This window comes from Enhydra lutris, unplaced genomic scaffold (genome assembly GCF_002288905.1).
Source record: "Enhydra lutris kenyoni isolate GAN:26980312 unplaced genomic scaffold, ASM228890v2 scaffoldscaffold26, whole genome shotgun sequence".
In the NCBI taxonomy this organism is placed as follows: Eukaryota; Metazoa; Chordata; class Mammalia; order Carnivora; family Mustelidae; genus Enhydra; species Enhydra lutris.
The window spans coordinates 13,952,072-13,973,451 of record NW_019154110.1 but is presented as its reverse complement, the minus strand read 5'-3'; the positions used below and the strand labels follow the sequence as shown (position 1 = coordinate 13,973,451).

The following is a 21,380-nucleotide window of genomic DNA, read 5'->3' as shown; positions in this document are numbered from 1 at the left end:
TATGCTTCTCCATTTTTCTCAAATTTCCTCCACTGAGCTTTTATCTTCATAATTGAAAAAAAAATGAAGAAAACCACCCCCCAGAAGCTAAACTGCCAATACATAGTATGTACAAATACATATATTCCAACTAAGTTTAAAAAGTTGTCCAATGTAGTTACAGCTATTTAAGTACCATAGAACATCATAAAAGAATGGTTTCCTGTCACGGATTCTTTGCAGTCTCTAAAGTAACAATATTTTCTCTCTTCCCAGAGAAAGTAGCTGTTTTTCAATCCACCCTCCTACCCCACAAATATTAAAAGGAGAGGCATATTTTGAATATCAAAGAACATTATGACTGAAATCAAAGCAAAAAGAAACCAAGCCCTACAAACAAAAAATGGGGGACCAATAGGCACTAACTAGACAAAGAACAAGTCCTTATTAGAAGGAATGATACCTGAACTTGCCTACATATTCCAACAACCTTCTACCATAAAAGAGGAAGTACAGTAAAAAGTAGACACTGTAGTGTGTTCAACAGCCATTCCCCCACTTCTAACTTGCCAAAAGGACTCAGATTGTGTTCAGGCATCAGGTGGTAGGCGGCAGTGTGCTCAAGGAAGTTAGATCCCTTCTTTGCCCCGGGGCCTATGGGTCCAGGAATGGCTTAATAAGCTCATTCCTCTGACAGTGTTTAGGGAGAGTACATGACTCACTTCCAGACAAAAGTCTCCTGGGAAAGATTCTTCTATCTTAATAGGAGATTTTATTGTCTTTGTTTATTTAAGAAACATCCATAAAGAGCTTACTGAATTAAGTCATTTAATTCTCTCATATCAATCCTCTGAGGTAATTAAATTCTATTTTTATCTTCATTTTATTTTATTTAGTGGGGGAAGGAGCAGAGGGAGAGAGAGAATCTTAAGTAGGCTCCATGCTATGCATGGGGCCCAACATGGGGCTTGATCCCATGACTTGGCCAAAACCAAGAGTCAGACACTTAACTGACTGAGCCACCCAGGAACCCGTAAAAAGAATTTTCTATAAATGAGGTAAGTAAGGAGAAATTTTAGAAACCCCTGAATTTGGTCTCAGATCTACCATTTAATTGCCGGAACTTTACAGAAGTCCACCAACTTCTGAGTCCATTATTTATTTGTAAAACAAAGACAATAATATACACCCAACAGGGTTGTCACAAGGCTCAAAAAACTCAAATGTTTATGAAATCATTCTGTGGTGTAGTCCTCATCCAACCCCTCTCCATCAAGATGTGAGAAATGTTTTCTAAAACCCTAATCAGGTATTACTTTCCTGCTTAAAATCATTCATGCAAGCACCAGCATGACATCTGAGGCCCTTGTCTCTCAGTGGCTTGATCTTCCACCTCTACCCCAAATGTATTAGTATTACTTAGTATTACTTGCAACTCTGTAATACAAAAGCAATACCATATCCCACTTCTATACTTTACAACACATTCTATTCCCTTCTCCCTCTTTCTGTTAACCCAAACCAGAGGAAATCTGAAATGTCTACTCCTTTAGGCACCTAAACCACCAAGAGAGGCATCTCGTCTTCCAAGTCAATTCTTCCCTAATTATTTATAGTATTTGGAGTATACTTCTATTGCAGCACTGTCACATTACAGTAAGGAAGACAAACATATAGACTGTGAACAACTTATGGTGGAGATTATATCTTAGTGATCTTTGTATTTCAGGCCAAACAACTTATGGCACAAAATACTCAAAATGTTTGGCTAAATAAAATCTTGCACCTGACATCTACACGGACTTAAATATGAAAATCTGTATTAATCCACATACCAGAAATAGACAAGGACCTTTTTTCTTTTTTTAAAGATTTTATTTATTTATTTGACAGACAGAGATCACAAGTAGGCAGAGGCAGGCAGAGAGCGGGGTAGGGAAGCAGGCTTCCCGCTGAGCAGAGAGCCCGATGCGGGGCTCAATCCCAGGACCCTGGGATCATGACCTGAGCCAAAGGCAGAGGGTTTAACCCACTGAGCCACCCAGGCGCCCCGGACACAGATTGTAAAAAGTAAAATTCCCAGATGGGAAAATTAAAAAAAAAAAAAACGTCCATAAAAAAAAAAAAAAAAAAAAAATTATTCAAACCTCCTTCATCTGATAGACAACTACTCAGCCCGTTTCAAACGCTAGGCATTGTGCTGGCCAGGGGAATACGACAGTGAACAAGATGAATCCTTGGCCTTTGCCCTCAAAGCTCACAGTCCAGCTGGAAAAGTGAAAAATAATTTCAGTACCATGTGATAAGTGCCAACACAGGAAACTATAATGAGATTTTATACCATAGGAACCTGACAATTTAATACTGCACTGAAAATAAGCCTTTCTGAATGTGCCAGGTTACAAAGTTAATTAGAATTGAGTCTTGTTTGTAACAATTCTTTCCTTTCATTCAGTTATGGCCTTCAAGATTGACAGTTCTCTAAACCTTCTCCTCCAAACTTCAGTATCTATCAATGGCAACACTATTCTGGTCCCCTAGGCTTCTTCAGTCCTCCTTACCACATTCCATTCCATTGCCAAGCCCTATAACTCTATCTTCACAAGATTCCAAATATTACCACTGCCATGCTACAAGTAAAATCTTAATTATATACAGAATAGATTACTGTATTCCTTAGAGGTTAAGTAGAACTTCTATAATGTCAGAAGATTCTGAAGACCTTACCTCAGATCCACCTATTTTTGAGCATATGATGATTGAGAAAATATTTAGAAATGTATGAATTTGCCCTCTGGGGCAACACCTTCCACAGAATAACCCCACCTGACTTTCTATTTCTACTTACTACTACATGTACCATAAAATCTGGTTCAACTATATTATCATTCATACCCTGATGCCTCTTAAGATGTTCCTTTTATAGTACAGTGGTTAAGAACATGAACTTGCAGTAAGTCTGATACATAATAAGTTCACTCAATATGTATTGAAAAAAAAGAATGAGAGGAAAAATAAAGGACTACTATGAACAACTCTATGACAACAATTCTTTTTAAAAGTTTATTTATTTATTTGAGAGAGAGAGACATATATATTATTGAGAGAGATAAATATTTATTTATCGAGAGAGGAACACAAGCAGGGGAAGTGGGAGAGGGAGAAACAGGGTTCTCGCTGAGCAGGGAGCCCAATGTGGGGCTCGATCTCAGGACCCTGGGATCATGACTTGAGCCAAAGGCAGACGCTTAACGACTGAACTTCCCAGGCGCCCCTGAAAAGAAATTTTTGATAACCTGGATGTAATGGACCAATACCCTGAAAGACAATCTGCCAAAAATGGAAGAAGAAATAGACAGTATAAAGAAGGCTATATCCACTTTCTATTATCTCCAAGAAGAGGGAGTACTTCCAAACTCAATCTGAGGCATTAATCTAGTATCAAAACCAAAGACATTTACAAGAAAACTGCAGACCAGTATCTCTCATGAACAGAGATACTAAAACCAGGGGTGCCTGGGTGGCTCAGTGGGTTAAGCCTCTGCCTTCAGCTCAGGTCATGATCTCAGAGTCCTGGGATCGAGCCCTCCCTGCATTGGGCTCTCTGCTGAGCTGGGAGCCTGCTTCTCCCACTCTCTCTCTGCCTGCCTCTCTGCCTACTCTCTTTCTCTATCAAATAAATAAATAAAATCTTAAAAAAAAAAAAGAGAGATACTAAAACCCTCAGCAAAATATTAGCAAGTTGAATCTAACCATGTATAAAAAGAATTATATACCATAACTAAGTGGAATTTATCCCAGTTATGCAAGGCTGGTTTGACATTCAAAAAATCAGTAAATGTAATCCATCACATCGTATCAATAGATGCAGAAAAAGCATTTGACAAAATCTAATCTCCATTCATGAATTAAAAATAAAAAACTCTTAGTAAACTAGGAATAGAGGAAAACATCTTCAACCTGATAAAGAATAGCTATGAAAAACCTATAGCTGGGTGCCTGGGTGGCTCAGTGCGTTAAAGTCTCTGCCAGCCCCACATCGGGCTCTCTGCTCAGCAGGGAGCCTGCTTTCTCCTCTCTGCCTGCCTCTCTGCCTACTTGGGATCCCTATCTGTCAAATAAATAAATAAATAAAATCTTAAAACAAACAAACAAACAAAAAAACCTATAGCTAACATCATATTCAATGGTGAAAACTTTGAAGCTTTCCCACCAAGATCAGGAACGAGGCAAAATGTCCCTTTTTACCACTCCTTTTCAACACTGTACCGGAAGTCCTAGCTAATACAATAAGATAAGAAGAAGAAAATGAAAGGTATATAGGTTGAGAAGGAAAAAAATAAAGAACCAAAATAAACACTGAAAACCAAGCAAGCATTTTAATAAAAAGGAGGCTGATCTTTCTGCAATATTAGCTTTTAATATCCTCTCACAGATATGTTACCTTCAATTCGTTTCCAAGACTCCATTTTTAGCCAAACTATGGAAAGAACCTAGATGTCCATCAACAGATGAATGGATAAAGAAGATGTGGTATATATGTACAATGGAATACTATGCAGCCATCAAAAGAAATGAAATCTTGCCGTTTGCGACGACGTGGATGGAACTAGAGGGTATTATGCTGAGTGAAATAAGTCAATCAGAGAAAGACAATTATCATATTATCTCCCTGATAGGAGGAATTTGAGAGGCAAAATGGGGGGCTTGGGGGATAGAGAATGAAAAAATAAAACAAGATGGGATCAGGAGAGAGACAAACCATAAGAGACTCTTAATCTCAGGAAACAAACTGAGGGTTGTTGGGGGGAGTGGGGTAGGGAGAGGGTGGTTGGGTTATGGAAGCTGGGGAGGGGATGTGCTATGGTGAGTGCTGTGAAGTGTGTAAGCCTGACGATTCAGACCTGTACCCCTGGGGCAGTAATACATTATATGTTAATAAAAAAAAAAGATATACATATTTAAAAAAAAAACCTCTCTCTTCTAAAATCTTACTCCCTTAGTTTTAATTATCTAGAATCACCTCCAGCAAATAATTGCCTATATTCCAGTTCTTAATTTTTAGCTATCTACTAAGCATCTCTACTTTGATATCCCACTGGCATGTCAAACTCAAGATATTTAAAGACTTGGTCCTCCTCTCTACTATTCCCCCCCACTTCTGAGTCATCAGCATTTTGATCACCTGGATTTGAAACTCAGGTCATTTCATTTATATTAATTTTTCATAGAAAACTAATTTTTGGATAACTGAGATATTCTGTTTACAGTTTGCATTCATTTTTCCAATGACACTGAGTATTTTTCAAAAATATGATTTTACCTATTTAAAAAATATGCATGGCTAACCTAGAATTTTTCAGACATAACTGTATTGTTGGATTCTTTTCTTTTTTTAAGATTTTATTTATGGGGTGCCTGGGTGGCTCAGTGAGTTAAGCCTCTGCCTTCGGCTCAGGTCATGATCTCAGGGTCCTGGGATCAAGTCCTGCGTCGGGCTCCCTGCTCGGTGGGGAGCCTGCTTCCCCGCCTCTCTGCCTGCCTCTCTCCCTGTCAAATAAATAAATAAAATCTTAAAAAAAAAAAAGATTTTATTTATTCATTTGACAAAGATCACAAGTAGGCAGAAAGGCAGGCAGAAAGACAGAAGGGGGGGGGGAAGAAGGCTCCCCACGGAGCAGAGAGCCTGACACGGGACTCAATCCCAGGACCCTGAGATCATGACCCGAGCCGAAGGCAGAGGCTCAACCCACTGAGCCACCCAGGTGCCCTTGCTGAATATTTTCAAACAACTTTGACTGTTTTTTCTTTGGGATATACTCCTAGAAGTGAAGTTACAGGATTAAAGAACAGAGGTATTTTAAATCTAGTAAAAAATTTCCTTCAGGGGCACCTGGGTGGCTCAATCAGTTAAGCATCTGACTCTTGATTTCAGCTCAGGTCATGATCTTAGGTTTGTGAGACTGAGCCCCATGTTGGGCTCTATGCTGGATGTGGAATTACTTGAGATTCTCTCCCTCTTCCTCTGCTCTGCCCCCTACTTGCATGCATATGCACTTTCTCTTCCTCTCTTTAAAAAAAAAAAAAAAGGGGGCCCCCGGGGGGCCCAGGGGTTTGGCGCTGCCTCCTGCGCAGGAGATGATCTCAGGGGCCTGGGAGCGAGTCCCCCGGCGCGCTCTCTGTCAGGGAGCGCGCTTCCCCCCCTCTCTCTCTCTCTCTCTCTCTCTGCCTGCCTCTCCATCTACTTGTGATTTCTCTGTCAAATAAATAAATAAAATCTTTAAAAAAAAAAAAAAAATCCAGAGTGCCTGGGTGGCTCACTCGTTCAGTGTCTGCCTCTGGCTTGGGTCATGATCCCCAGTCTGGCATCAAGCCCCACATAGGGCTCCCTGCTCCCTGCTCGGTGGGGAGCCTGCTTCTCCTCTCCCACTCCCCCTGCTTGTGTTCCCTCTCTCACTGTATCTCCTTCTGTCAAATAAATAAAATCTTTTTAAAAAGTTCCTTTAAAAAGGTTAAGCCAATGTACACATCCACCTGCAGAACCACAACCTGTCTGTTTCACTGTATCTTTGTAAATAATACAGGTTATAATTTAAGTAAAACCTTTGTCAAGGTAATTTTTTTTTTAAAAAGCTATTTCTTGGGGTGCCTGGTTGGTTCAGTTGGTAGAGCACGTGACTCCTGATCTCAGTGTTGTGAATCTGAGCTCATGTTTGGTGTAAGGATTATGTAAAAATAAAATCTTCAAAAAAAAAAAAAAAAAAAAAAGGCTATTTCCTTCTTGATTACAAGAACTATGTGTGATTTTTATTTTCTTTGTAATTTTCTGTATTTTCCAAATTTTCTACAATAAAAATACCTAAGAATAATGTAAAATTATAAACAATGTGATAAATTTTATAGAACTACAAGTACAAAACAAAATGTACTTGAATCACAGATAAAAGGCAACTATTTCATAACATGACTGAGGACAATCTTTCAAATTAAGGACCCAGACTTCCAGGAAGTATATCTTAGAAAGAAGAGGCCTAAATAATCCAGGTTCCCATAACCCCTGACTAGAGCAGCTCTGTGTGTTTTCTATACTGAAGCTCTGCCTCAGACTTTGAAAAATGAGTTTTGCTGCTTTAAAGGAGCATCAAAATTACCATTCTAAATCACTGATATCTGATTTGTGTGATATTAAGAAGGTAGGAAAATACTGAGTATACATTAGAAACTTTCCTAACAAAAACGATTTTTAAAATGTGGCATTTCAAGTTAATCCTTAGCTATTCAAAAGACTCTGCCTAAGAGCTTCAAAAAGTCCAGGTTTGACTATACATCTAATGTGTGTGTGTATACATCATATTACAGTAATACAGATATAACTTCTCTCTAACAACCTTTGCAAATAAAACAATGATGTTAATTGGTATACATTTTTAGGCTACAGAGAATCAAAGCATGAAACCATCTTTTTCTATATTCAATTTAGACACAGTTCCACTTAGAAGTTAGAGTATTCACACAAAATTCTAAGCCCATTCACAAAGAGGACAACTGTGTTTCATACAAATCAAACTGTCAATGAGACACGATGTAATGCCAAACCATATACAAACATTCTAACAGGCATTATAACATTGTTGCACTAAAACACCACTGAACAATAATGACCAAAAAATTAATCTGATTAATATAAATGTCAATTTTATGATATACAATGAAAATTCAATTTGCTACAGAATCGTCCTGTGTTCCAACATTTAAATGAGACACTTGGATTAAAATCAAGAATTCTTCTGAAGAATCACAGAAAAAAGTGAACTTATTGTTAGTATTTTACCTGTGGGCTGCAAAAGTGAAGCAGGTGGGCGAGGCTGTAAGCCCCACAAATTTTCCATACTACTCCGGTCCTTAAGGTCCAACAAATGTATTAAAATTAATGGATCAATGTCTAATAAACTACTGGTAGCAGCAGAGCATAAATGTGCTCTTCTTGACATTCTGCTGCTGGCACCCACGTAGCCATGGTTACTACCTGCAAAAGAAAAAGAGATGTAGAAAATGCATGCTACATATCTGCACAATTAAAAGTAAATTGGTTCGTGTTGTTTGAATATTTGTCTATGGACCTATCTTTTAGGAGATGGTATGTCACATTGATGAGAAGCAGAAAGGAGAAACAAGATTACCAGAGAGATGAACACAAGCATAGTGACTAAGCACTGGCCTCATTACTACCCAGAATTCAGGAAGAACCCTCAACCCCATCCTTAGTCCTAGAAATAAAAAGGTATTTTTTATAATAAAAAGCATATACAATATACGAAAGATGAGAGTAAGAAAAGGAGAGTATATCCTATAATCCAGTGGTCTTGAAAGAAAGACAAATCTTCATATCACAAATCCCTAGGAACTAGACACCAAAACAGTAATCTTCTTGTGGAGTTTTCAGACTGAAACTGATGGACAGGATAGACACCTGTGAGCAATGTCATATCTGTATCACCAAGAATAGACTAAGTTCCTTATGCTAAAGAAACCATTTGACTTTTCTCCAGTGCCTAGTACAATATCTAGCAAATATTAGGTTTGGAAGGGTGGTTAAGCTGACCTCCTTCAATAAAATTATTTAAACAGATTCTAAAGAAACCTAAACTTAAAAATGTTATATGCAACAAAGTCTTAAAATAGATAATATAAAAATAACACAAAATAATCAGGTTCTGCCTATTCATGAGTGTTTCAAAGAGATCTAAAAAACTTAGGAGAAAAATTCTAATTATTCAGAAGCTTCAAGCCAATTATTTACTTATATGTGTTTCATCTATATTCATATCCTCACCTTTTCCAATTTCTTCCTCTTCTGAGGATATCATCCCATTGCAAATTTTTCTTCCCAGATTCATTACCCCCTGCAACTCCTTTTAAAAACTAGCAGAAAACTCCCCTTTTCCTCAACTGCTACAAATGCTCAGTGCATCCAAGGAAGGCCACATTGGAGTGAGGCACTCACTTCATCTGGTGACTAGCATCATGCCACTCGGTGTTCGCCTACACTACAGCCTCCATCTCAGGAGCTCACCTGCTTCTACTTAGCACTCAACCAGCCAACGATGACAAGGTGACAGTCATGGAGGATAAGGTCAATGTCCTCATTAAAACAGCTGGTATAAATGCTGAACCTTTCTGGCTAGGCTTGTTTGCAAAGGCCTTGGCCAATGTCAGTATGAGGAACCTCAATCAAGATGAGCTAGCAGATTGCTAGCTCCACCAGAGGTGCCTGAGTAAGATTACTGGAGTGGGAACCAGGATCTTCTTCTAAAAAGCTGCCCAGGTGGTTCTAAGTGGACAGTAAGCTACTCAGTAGCCCCATGTACTGTTCTATTGCCTGATATCTGGTTCTTCTTTAGAAATAGAAGTTGCCCATTTTTCCACATTAAATGGACCCATTAAACACTAGCATTCTGCCCATTTCTCAGTGCTCTCCCAGGCCTTACTTTCACCAACAAACAAAAACTCCTTTCATTTGTGTTGTAGGCCCTTATAGCTACTCCCTCCCTCCCATTTCCCATCCCTTCTACTCACTATCCACCCACATCAAAGACTTGCGCATCTATTTCCGTTTCCCTTTCTCAGAGCGGATATTGCCATCATTCTGGGTGTGTTCTGTAGGTTTAAGTATACAATCTAATAAATGCTCACAAAGTAACAGTATCCCCAAATCCCCCATGTCTCCTAAAATTGCTCACTAACCTTTCTCTCCAAAGGTAACCTTCATCCTGAGTTAAATACCATAATTTTGCCTGGTTTTGAACTTTATATAAATGAAATGATACAGTATGCGCTCTAATATCCTGCTTCTTTGTTCAACATTATATTCACGAGATTCATCTACAGTGCTGTATGTAGTTCATTCATTTTCATTATTACTGTGTGGCATCCCAATATATGAATATATCCCCATTTCTTTATTCTATGTGGAAAGAATTTGGGTTGCTTCTAGTTTTTAGCTGCTACTTTAAAGCTACTGAAATTCTAAGTAGATAAATTGCTCTTGAAAGCAAGGTCACATGAAAACAATACAAAACACCTCATAAAAAAGCAAATGAATCAGTGACAGGTTCCCTGCCTCCTGAACCAAGCCCCAACTGATCTACCCAAATTCTTCATTTTATCACAGTGCCTGTATGCAGTAGCATGACATTCAAGGTTCTACACAGTCTAGTCCTAAATCAGCTTTTTCACATCTTTATCTTTGTTATAAATTACATTTGTTTTTCTTAAATTAAAAAACACACATACATACACACAAAGACAACACCTAAAAAAGAATGATACTTTTGTAAAAATCTACTGGCAAGCCTTGCCTCACACAAAAGTATGTGTGTATGTTCAATTTTAACACGTATTGCCCAACCATTTTCCAAAGAAGTGGTACCAATTTTCATCCCCAATGGCAAGGTATGAGAGTTTCCATCTCTCTACATGCTTGCAACATTTAGTACTGCCAGTTTAAAAAATATTTTTATATATTACCTGCTACAGTGGGTATACAATGGTATCTTAATAGATTTTTATTTGGTACTTCCTAAAATAATAAAGAAAAATGAAGAGTCTCTGAGATCTGTGGGATCTCATCAAATGTACCAAAATACATATAATGGGAATCACGGAAGAGCAAAGAGAAAAAATACAGATGAAAGAAAAATGGTTGAAAATTTCCAACATATGATGAAAAATATTAATCTAACACATCTAAGAAGCTCAGCTCAACAAACTCTATGTAAGACAAATCAACTCAGGAGATCCACACTGGGACACATCATCAATCTGCATTTCTCAGATAAAAGAGGTTGAGTACTTTTTAAAATGTGCACTGGCCATCTGGATGATTCTTCTGTGAGGTGTCTATTCCAGTCTTTTGTCCCTTTTTTTTTATTCCCCTAGGAGGTAGTCTTATCTTTTTCTTATTGATTTATAGAAGATTTTTATACATTATAGAAAGTGCTTTAGAAACTCTTTTTTAATTTAATTTTTTTTATTAACACATAATGTATTATTAGCCCCAGGGGTACAGGTCTGTGAATCACCAGGTTTACACACTTCACAGCACTCACCATAGCACATACCCTTCCCAATGTCCATAACCCAACCACCCTCTCCCTAGGCCCCTGTCCCCGGCAATCCTCCATTTGTGTTGTGAGATTAAGAGTCTCTTATGGTTTGTCTGTTTTAGAAACTTTTAATTTATTCTGATTAATAAAAGTTTTGTTTTTTAAAAGATTTTATCTATTTGTTTGACAGAGAGAGAGCACAAGTAGGCAGAGCAGCAGGCAGAGGGAGAAGGAGAAGCAGGCTCTCGGTCTAGCCCGGAGCCCAACATGGGGCTCACTCCCAGGACCGCGGGATCACAACCCGAGCTGAAGGCAGCTGCCCAACGACTGAGCCACACAGATGCCTCAAAGTTATGTTTTTGAAAGAAAAAAATCAATGCATCTTTCTAGAACAGACTACGCACCTGAGATCTTCTAAGCAGTTAGATATTATGAGTCTGAGGTCAATACATGAATGTCCCACAGGTCTCAAAATCAACACCGATCAAACTAAATATATTATATTCTTCCCCTGGACTATCTTATATAAGGGGGCACAGCCTAACCTAGAAACCTTAAGGAATCATCCCCACATATCCACCAAATTCATCCCTTCAAGTTGGATTCCCAAGTCCCAAGTTCAATTCTGCTATTGAACATTTTTCAACAAATTTCATCTCCACCCTTACTTCTCTTGCCTTATCTTAGGCCCTCATAATTTTCCCTCCTGAAACATTTCAGCAGTTTTCTAACTGGTCTTATCATTTAATCCATCTTCCACTTGGTAACTAAATCTGACCATATTTCTAAAGGGTCTTTTAAAAAGACCTTTAATGACTCCACAGAATAAAGCCCAAAATCCTTTACCTAGCAGATGAGACTTTCCATTATCTGATTCTGCTTCTTGCTTACCAATCTCACATCGGCCTGCCCCCATATAAAGACTCAATTATTTGAAGTTTCCAAAAAGAACAATGCTGTATCTTTTCCCTGGAATGCCTTTGCTCTCATCTCATTATTTCCCTGTTCCTCTAATGAACTCTTAGCTCTTCTTTCAAGAACAAAATCAAGCATCACTCCCTTTCGAAAGCCTTTTTCACCCATTCCTAATAAGCTATTCTATTTTTGGAGTCACCCTGTATTTACATTTATAATCACAAAGTCTGTTAATGACTAGTGCTACACGCTCATTTTGAGGATGATGCTCATTCATCTCATAATCCCGGGGAACACCATGCCTGATAGCTAGTGGGCATTCATTAAACATTACTGGATTAAGTCACCTTAAAAATCCTTAACCTGAGGGATGCCTAGGTGGCTCAGTCAGTTAAGCATCTGCCTTTGACTCAGATCAGGATCCTAGGGTCCTGGGATCAAGTCTCACACTGAGCTCCCTGCTCAGCAGAGAGCCTGCTTCTCCCTCTGCCTGCCACTCCCCTTGCTTGTGTTCTCTCTAACAAATAAACAAAATCTTAAAAAAAACTTTAACCTGAAATAAGTAACAAATGTTGTAATAACCTACACACTGTCAATTTACAAGTGTGCTATATTGCTAGAATCTTTTAGTTCTCAAGTTTTAGGATGTTTCATAAATCACATATGCGAGGCAAATATAAAATAGATGTTTCCTATTCATTGGTCAACTAGCTAATGTTCTAGATTAGAATGATACTTGTTGCGGGTGCCTGGGTGGCTCAGGTGGTTAAGTATCTGGCTTCGGCTCAGGTCATGATCCCAGCATCCTGGGATTGAGCCCCACATTGGGCTCCCTGCTCGGCGGGGAGCCGGCTTCTCCCTGTCCCTTTGCTGCTCTCCCTGCTTGTGCTTTCTCACTTTCTCTGTCAAATAAATAAATAAAATCTTAAAAACAAACAAACAGAATGATACTTTTTATTTAGAATGATCTCTTGTAACAAAACAAAAACCAACTGAATAAGGATTTCCTGAGGAGGAACCTGAATCATTATTATTTCGAGTTACAGCCTTACTTAATACAATGTATGCAATGAAATTAAGTAAATATTATTTTACTTCATACCTAGATTCCGTGTAAGAAAGATCTTCTATTTAATGGGCAACTTAACATCTTAATTGATATAATTCTTAAGATGATAGTATGGTTCTGAAATATGAATCACAACAGGCTTGAAATGGACCTTCCATAATCAACAAACAAGATGAGTATTATTTCTTGCCACAGCGCTTCACGGAGCTTAGCAAGAAAAGGGAAAATGGGCAGCTAAATAAGCAATTGTAATATTAACATATAATCTAATAGGTTAATTTGAGAGAGCAGAAAAAGGTAAGCAGGGCACACAACTGAGAATGGCTTCCAGGAATAAAATACAACTAAACTGAAGAAGAAACAGGAGTTGACTATGTCCAGCATGAGAAGATAGAAGGAACATATCAGAAAGCACATTTGAGGGGAAGCATATTTCTTTCCTCCAGGCTAAAAAAAATGACACAGGGGGGTGTAAGACAGGTAAAGCTAAAGACGTGAGTAGGAGCCACCATATGAAAGGTCTTCTGTACCATTAGCAAGTTTGGATTTATCCTAAAGTAAATGGAATCCAATAAAGAATTTTAAAGTAGAGAAGTGAGGGGCAGCTAGGTGGCTCAGTCATTAAGCATCTCCCCTCAGCTTGAGTCATGATCTCAGGGTTCTGGGATTCAGTCCCGCATCAAGGTCAGGCTCCTTGCTCAGCAGGAAGCCTGCTTCTCCCTCTCCTATTCCCCCTGCTCATGTTCCCTCTCTCACTGTGTCTCTGTCAAATAAATAAATAAAATCTTAAAAAAAAAAAAAAGTGACATGAACAGATACAAATTTGAAGGAAAAATACAACTCAACTGAACTCGTGCTGTGGGAGATAGAATGGAAAAGAACAATAATGGATACAAGGAATCCAGACAGGGGGCTGTTTTGAAAGACAGTGGCCTAGACTAGGAATGGCATAGGAATGGGAAGTAACAAATGAATTCATGCACTGTTTAGGAGACAGAATCAACAGATTTGGGTAATGTATTACACTTGACCTTAGCCAAAAGGCTGAGAAGCAATTTGGGTAATGTATTAAAGGCAGAGTCTGAGCGAGAGGAAAAGATAAAGAATGTATAACACTATCAATACTATCAACTACTAAGATGACAAGCTATTACTGACAGGCAGGATGGCATAAAAATATAATGACTTCTATTTGTGAGATGCTGAGTCTAATAACATCAAAACCAGACTGCTATATGGGTCTGAAAGTCATGAGAAAAACAAAGGCTAGAGATAGAACTTGGGAGAGTAATCAATATATAGACAATTGAAATACAAGCATAAAGGAGATCACCTAGAGTAAAGTGAGGAGTAGGTAGAGTACAAAGTACGGGTGGAAGTTGAAATGCTGAAAACTAATGTTTAAGAGATCTTCAGTGATCCAAACATGCTACACAATATGCCAGTGTTTGTACCAAGGGCAACATCAATAAAGTAGAAGCAGTACAACGCTAGCTTTTAATTCCTCCAGCCAAGAATTTACATGTTTAAATAAATGGGACCATGGGGTGCCTGGGTGGCTCAGTGATTGAGCATCTGCCTTTGGCTCAGGTCATGATCCCAGGGTCCTAGGATCGAGCCCCTCATCAGGCTCGCTGCTCAGCAAGGAACCTGCTTCTCCTTCCCCTCTGCCTGCTGCTCCTCCTACTTGTGCTTGCTCTCGGTCAAATAAATAAATAAAATCTTAAAAAAACAGATCCAAGAACACAAAAGAAACACACAGTATTTCAGTCACTTCACCCCAAGAGGAGCAGAAGCAGTGTGGTCTGGCAAAAAAAAAAAAAAAAAAAACCACTCCAAGAAAAAGATGATGTGAAGTTCTAGTCTGGCTCTACTACCAACAACTACGTATGTGATCTAGGCAATTAAATCCCAAGTTTACTCCACGCATAAGATGAGCTCTCAAAAGGACCTCTGTGGGGCACCTGGGTGCCTCAGTCGGTTAAGCAGCTAACTCTTGATTTCGGCTGGATCATAATCTCGGGATCATTGGGATTGGGCCCCATGTCAAGCTCCGTGCTCAGCGGGAAGTCTGCTTGGGATTCTCTCCCTTTCCCTCTGCCCATTCGCACTGCATGCATGTGCACACACACTCTCTCTAATAGATGAATATTTTTTAAAAAGAGGTCCTTTTTAAGTCATATTCCATAAATCTTTTCAGATTATTCTATAGTCAGATATACAAACAAGACATTTATCATAAAAGGATAGTGTACGATCATAGAGAAGACCATGGGTTTTGGATTTAGATAAACCCAAAACTCTAATCCCTCTCTTTCATTTACTAAATTGTGAATGACAGCAAGTTGCTTAATTTCTCTACAATCTGTGGCTATAAAAAGCAGATAATATTAAAATCTATCTTACAGAATGTGGTAAGTTAATGAGATAAGGTACAAATGAAGTGCCTTTGCACAATGTCTGGTACATAAGAATACTTACCAAATGTTAGCTATTATTACTGTTTCAAATACACTCTAAGATATATACAGACAGATACACACACACACACACACACATACAGAGTATACATAGCACTTCCAATACCACGGGCCATGTAGAACAGTGGCTGCCATATATTAAAATACGATACAATTAGAGAAAAGAGAAGATGCAAGCTGGTGCATCTTGGCCTCTGTACCTGGTGGTCCTGCAGCAGCTGCATCTTCCATAAGTTCTCCCTCTTCTAATTCCATGTTGTTGTATTCCACATCATTTTCTCCAGACCTAAGAATATACAAAACCCATCATTCCTATAGAGTAAGGACAATTAACGTTATCTGTCACACCTCAATGAATTTTTTTTAATGGTAGTGCATAGCTGTGGCACCTGGATGGCTCAGTCATTAAGCATCTGCCTTCGGCTCAGGTCATGATCCCAGGGTCCTGGGATTAAGCCCTGAATCAGGCTTCCTGTTCAGCAGGGAGCCTGCTTCTCCCTCTCCCACTCCCTCTGAATGTGTTCTCTCTCTCTAGCTGTCTCTCTCTGTTAAATAAATAAATAAAATCTTAAAACAAAACAATAGTGCATAGCTTTCTCCTGTGAAATAAGAGAGGATATACTTCTCAGTACAAAAATGAGGAAAAAGACTTTTGTCTTCATTGCATGTATGGGTAAAGTTCATGTTCAAACTACCTTTTAAAAATACTAAGGTTGACAACATTTAGTTTTTAAAATAGAAAATCTGAGAACCACTATAAGCAAAAGAAATTATAGCTTCAAAGAATTTGAACTTAATGGTAAGAAATTAGGCTTAAAAACTACATTTTAAGGTTAAAAAAAATAAAAGATCAAATTACTAAATATGATTAAATACTATTTTCTTGGGGCACCTGGGTGGTTCAGTCAGTTAAGCATCTGCCTTCAGCTCAGGTCATAATCTCAGCATCCTGAGATGGAGCACCACATCAGGCTCCCTGCTCACTGGGGTGTCTGCTTCTCCTTCTCCCTCTGCTCTCACCCACTGGCTTGTGCTCCCTCTCTATCTCAAATAAGTAAAAATCTTAAAATATTTTCCTTTTCTTTTTTTCTTGAATGAAAAGACTTACCCTGTATTTGGGTAGAATGGTTTCATATTACAAAGATGTCGATTCTACCTAAAATCATCTCTACATTGAATACAATTCTGATCCAAATATTAATATGGTATTTTAAAATCTAAATCTAAGTAATTTAGGCCAAATGATTCTAACATTTACAAGGAGAGGTAGGAACACAATCTCTGGAATGAGCTTGCCTGGTTCAAACCACAGCTTCACCACAGACTATTCATATCACCTTGGACATGTTTTTTTTTTTTTTTTAAAGATTTTGTTTATTTGACAGAGATCACAGGTAGGCAGAGAGGCAGGCAGAGAGAGAAGGGGAAGCAGGCTCCCCGCTGAGTAGAGAGCCCGATGTGGGACTCGATCCCAGGACCCTAGGATCGTGACCTGAGCCGAAGGCAGAGGCTTTAACCCACTAAGCCACACCAGGTGCCCCACCTTGGGCATGTTTCCTAATCTCATGCCTCAGTTTCCTCATTTTGTTATTTAAATTTTTTTTTAACATATAATGTATTATTTGTCCCAGGGGTGCAGGTTTGTGAATTGTCAGGCGTACAGATTTCACAGCAGTCACTGTATCACATACCCTCCCCAATGTCCATAACCCAACCACCCTCTCCATACCCTCCCCCCAGCAACCCTCAGTTTGTTTTCTGAGATTAAGAGTCTCGTATGGTTTGTCTCCCTCCCGATCCCATCTTGTTTCATTAAAATATTTTCTTTTTTTTTTTTTTAAGATTTTATTTATTTATTTGACAGAGAAGTCACAAGTAGGCCGAGAGGCAGGCAGAGAGAGAGGAGGAAGCAGACTCCCCCTGAGCAGGGAGCCTGATGCGGGGCTCGATCCCACGACCCCGAGATCATGACCTGAGCCAAAGGCAGAGGCTCAACCCACTGAGCCACCCAGGTGTCCCTCATTAAAATATTTTCTTAAAATGATATTTCAGAAAGAGGGTGTTGCCTCCTACTATAGTCTTCAAAGTATCTATTACCTTCTTTTATTTTTAATTGAAAAATTTTTGTTTATTTATTTATTTAAAGTAAGTGCTATGCCTAGTGTGGAGCTCGAACCCACAGCCCTGAGATCAAGAGTCCCATGTTCAACTAACTGAGCCAGCCAGGTGTCCCTCTATTACCTTATTGTAATGACAAGGTACTATATGGAACAGCAATAAATCAGTGCTAGTTTCGGGTATTTAAAGAAGTCACAAGGTCAATTTCCAGCTTAAGGAACTCTGCAGACCCACTCCATTGGCACTGGTAAAATTATTTTTATAAAAAAGTCATCTAGAGTCTCTGGAAATGGTTCTAAGAGCAAACACCAAATGAAAAAAACTCATCAAGAAAATGTGCTAACATGTGGTAAACACAGTGAGTCTGATGTACTTAAACAAGAACTCAGACTACTTGATGCTTCTTCTCCTTCTAATTCAGTAATACAGGAATTCCACTCTAGACCGGTAAAGCCAAGACCATCAGCCTCTCAAAAGAAGGGCTATATTTTCCAGGAGGGGTAAAACATCAGCATTTCTCATCTTGCCCCTAGCTAACAGTTGCTGAGACTAAGGTCAGGTAAATGCAGTCAAGCCCGGGGATACCTTTCTTTCATTCAGACCCAAGGCTCTACCTTGGGTATAGCATACTGAGAATACTGGGGCCTGAATGACTATGCCCCAATTCACTCATAAACAGAGGTCTTAGACATGAGAAGACAAGCTGAGAAGATCTCAGGGTACAGTCTCTAACTCCTCCCCACTACTACTAAAACGGGAGAAATTAGCACACCTTTGTTTTCAGAGCTCTGAGATTTTCCCTGCAGGAGGAAGCAGGCTGAAAAAGAGCCACAGAGAAATATACAGCATAAAAAATACTCTTAAATGGAATCCAGAAAAAGATAAAAAGAATTACACATCATGGCAGAATGGGATTTATCTCAGGAATGCAACATTGGTTTAAAATCCAAAAATCAATTAACATATAACATAGCATAAAATGTATCAAGCTAATAGAATGAAGAAAACTACATAATCATCTGAATAGATACAGAAAGATAATGTGACAAAATCCAACACACTTTCATAATAAAAGCATTCAACAAACCAGGACTAGAAGGGAACTTCCTCAACCAGATAAAGAGTACCTACAGAAAACCTACAGCCAACATCATACTTAATGGTGTAATTTCTAAGATCAGGAACAAGACAAGGATGTCCACTCCCACCGGTTCTATTCAACATTCTACTGGACACGCTAGCCAGTGAACTTAGACAAGAAATAAAAAGCATCTAGTAAGGGGGTACCTGGGTGGCTCAGTAGGTTAAGTGATTTTCCACTCAGATCATGATCTGAGGATCGTGGGACTGCGCTCAGCACAGTCTGCTTGAGATTCTCTCTCACCCTCTCCCCCCATTCACACACGAGTATGCTCTCTAAATAAGTAAATCTTAAAAAGCATCCAGTAAGTGAAACTAAGTCTGTTTACAGAAGTGATTGTATATAGAAAAACTTTAAAAATTCACTAAAAAACTATGAGAACTAGAAGCTCCTGGGTGGCTCAGTGGGTTGAAGCCTCTACCTTCGGCTCAGGTCATGATCCCAGGGTCCTAGGATCAAGCCCCGCATCAGTGAGCAGATGCTGAGCAGAGAGCCTGCTTCCCTTCCTCTCTCTCTGCCTGTCTCTCTGCCTACTTGTGATCGCTGTCAAATAAATAAACAAATAAAAAACTCTTAGAACTAAAAACTGAACTGGCAAGGTTACAGAATATAAAAATCAACTGTACTTCCATATACTTGCAAAGAACAATCCAAAAGGGAATTTCTAAAAAAAGTTAATTAAAAATTCCACTTACAATAGTATAAAAATAATACAATGCTTATGACTGTAAAAAAAGGTTTTAAATATATACTCTGAAAACTATAAAACATTATTGAAGATTAAAAACTTCTGCTTTGCAAAATACTCTTTAAGAAGAAAAGACAAGAGTGCAATTAAAAGGAAGATGGTGGAAGAATTGGAGGATCCTAGGTTTGCCTATCCCATGAATACAACTAGATAACTACCAAATTATTCTCAGTACCCTAGAGATCAACCAGAAGACTGGCAGAACAAAGTCTACAACTAAAGGTAGAGAAGAGAAGAGAAAAAGGTAGGAGGTACAGGGATGCAGTTTGGGAGAGAAAAAGGCCCTGTGATGGGGAGGGAGTGACAGTTGTACAAAAGGGCGAGAAACAGACCAGCAAACAGGGGAGCCCACAGGGGAAGACATCCTCATAGCAAATGACTTAGAAAGTGAGAGGGGGCCCAATTTTGTGATTTCTTGCAACCAGTGCGCTTAAAGCCTAAAGTTCTAAAGGTCAGCAGGCTGGGCAGGGATATAGCCCAGAGGGCACTGGGGCTACTCTTAGGAGAGGAGGCAGGGAAACAGCCCATGAACATACAGCATAGAAATAGCAATCTGAAGAGTATCTGGTGCACACGGTGGGGAAGTTATTTGCTCACCTCGGTGCCTGTCCCAGACAGGCAGCATTCACTAAGTGACCCCTCTAGGAACAAAGAAACTGGCTGGTGCCATTTCCTTCTCCAGCCCCTCAACATAAATAGAAAGCTACCTGCAGGAACCAGTGCAGCACCAACACTTGCCACCTCGCTTGCTTACAGCAAACCCCCTACCCTAGTGCTCTGGAAGAACCACTCTTCCCAGTCATGCTTCCCTCAGTCCCAGTGCAAGCACCCTCCCCCAGACTAACCCAAAGCCCTGCCCACACCATGCCTCCTGACTATGGAGTCTTGCCAAGCCTCGGTTCCAGTGATGGTGGCCAACAGGTCTCATTTCACAAGAAGACAAGAGCACACCTAGTTAAACCATGCCACATTCATAGTTAAAACATGGCACATTCAGGCCAGGGACCAAACACTACCCACAACAGACAAAGAAAGCATCTGCAGACAACTGGCCTGAAGGAAAGCACCCATGACACAACAGTAGAGTGCATGCAGTACACAATGGAGACACTCATGAAAGCACCAGGCCCTGGGGAACAGAGGACACCAGAATGCAGGGCACTGCAGGACCTCTTGTTCACAAGGCCGTTACCCTCAAGAACAGGAGACACAGCTGACTTTCCTAACACAGAGAAACAGAAACACAGACAAAATGATAAGACAGTGGAATTTGTCTTAAATAGAAGAACATGACACAGCCAGAGATCTAAGCAAACAAATATAAGTAACATGCCTGCTGTAGAATTTAAAGCAATGTATACTTCCTGGACTTGAGGAAAGAATGGAGGACATCAGTGAGACCATTGACTCAGAGAGAAGGAATAACATACCAGAGATAAAGAGCTCAGTAAATTAAATGAGAAACATTCCCGATAGAATCTGACAGAATGAAGAATAGACTGGAAGAAGCAAAAGAATGAATTAATGACCTAAAAGACAAGAGTAACAAACAGTAATAGAACTTAACAAAAGAGAAAAAATAATTACGCAAAACAAGAACAGACTTAGGGATTTCTGTGACTCAGTCAAACATAGTTACATCTGTATTACAGGAGTCCCAGAACAACAACATAGAGAAAAGGGAGCAGATAATTTATTTGAAGAAATAATAGCTACAAACTTCCCTAACTGGGGGAAAGAAACAGATTTCCAGAACCAGGGGCATAGATAACTCCCATCAAAATCAACAGAAACATATCCACACCAAGACATATTATAATTGAAA

General features: G+C 39.2%; 1 protein-coding gene across 7 annotated transcripts in view; it reads right to left on the bottom strand.

The window, feature by feature from the left end:
• LOC111151430 (tripartite motif containing 37) overlaps positions 1-21,380 on the bottom strand; it is a 141,823-nt gene that overhangs the window by 43,397 nt on the left and 77,046 nt on the right. For all 7 annotated transcript variants that reach the window (XM_022509433.1, XM_022509437.1, XM_022509434.1 and 4 more), the window contains 2 exons: positions 15,749-15,834; positions 7,811-8,005 (listed from right to left, as the gene is read on the bottom strand). In XM_022509433.1, the coding sequence (XP_022365141.1) occupies positions 7,811-8,005; positions 15,749-15,834 (281 nt within the window). The remainder of the gene's footprint in view (positions 1-7,810; positions 8,006-15,748; positions 15,835-21,380) is intronic.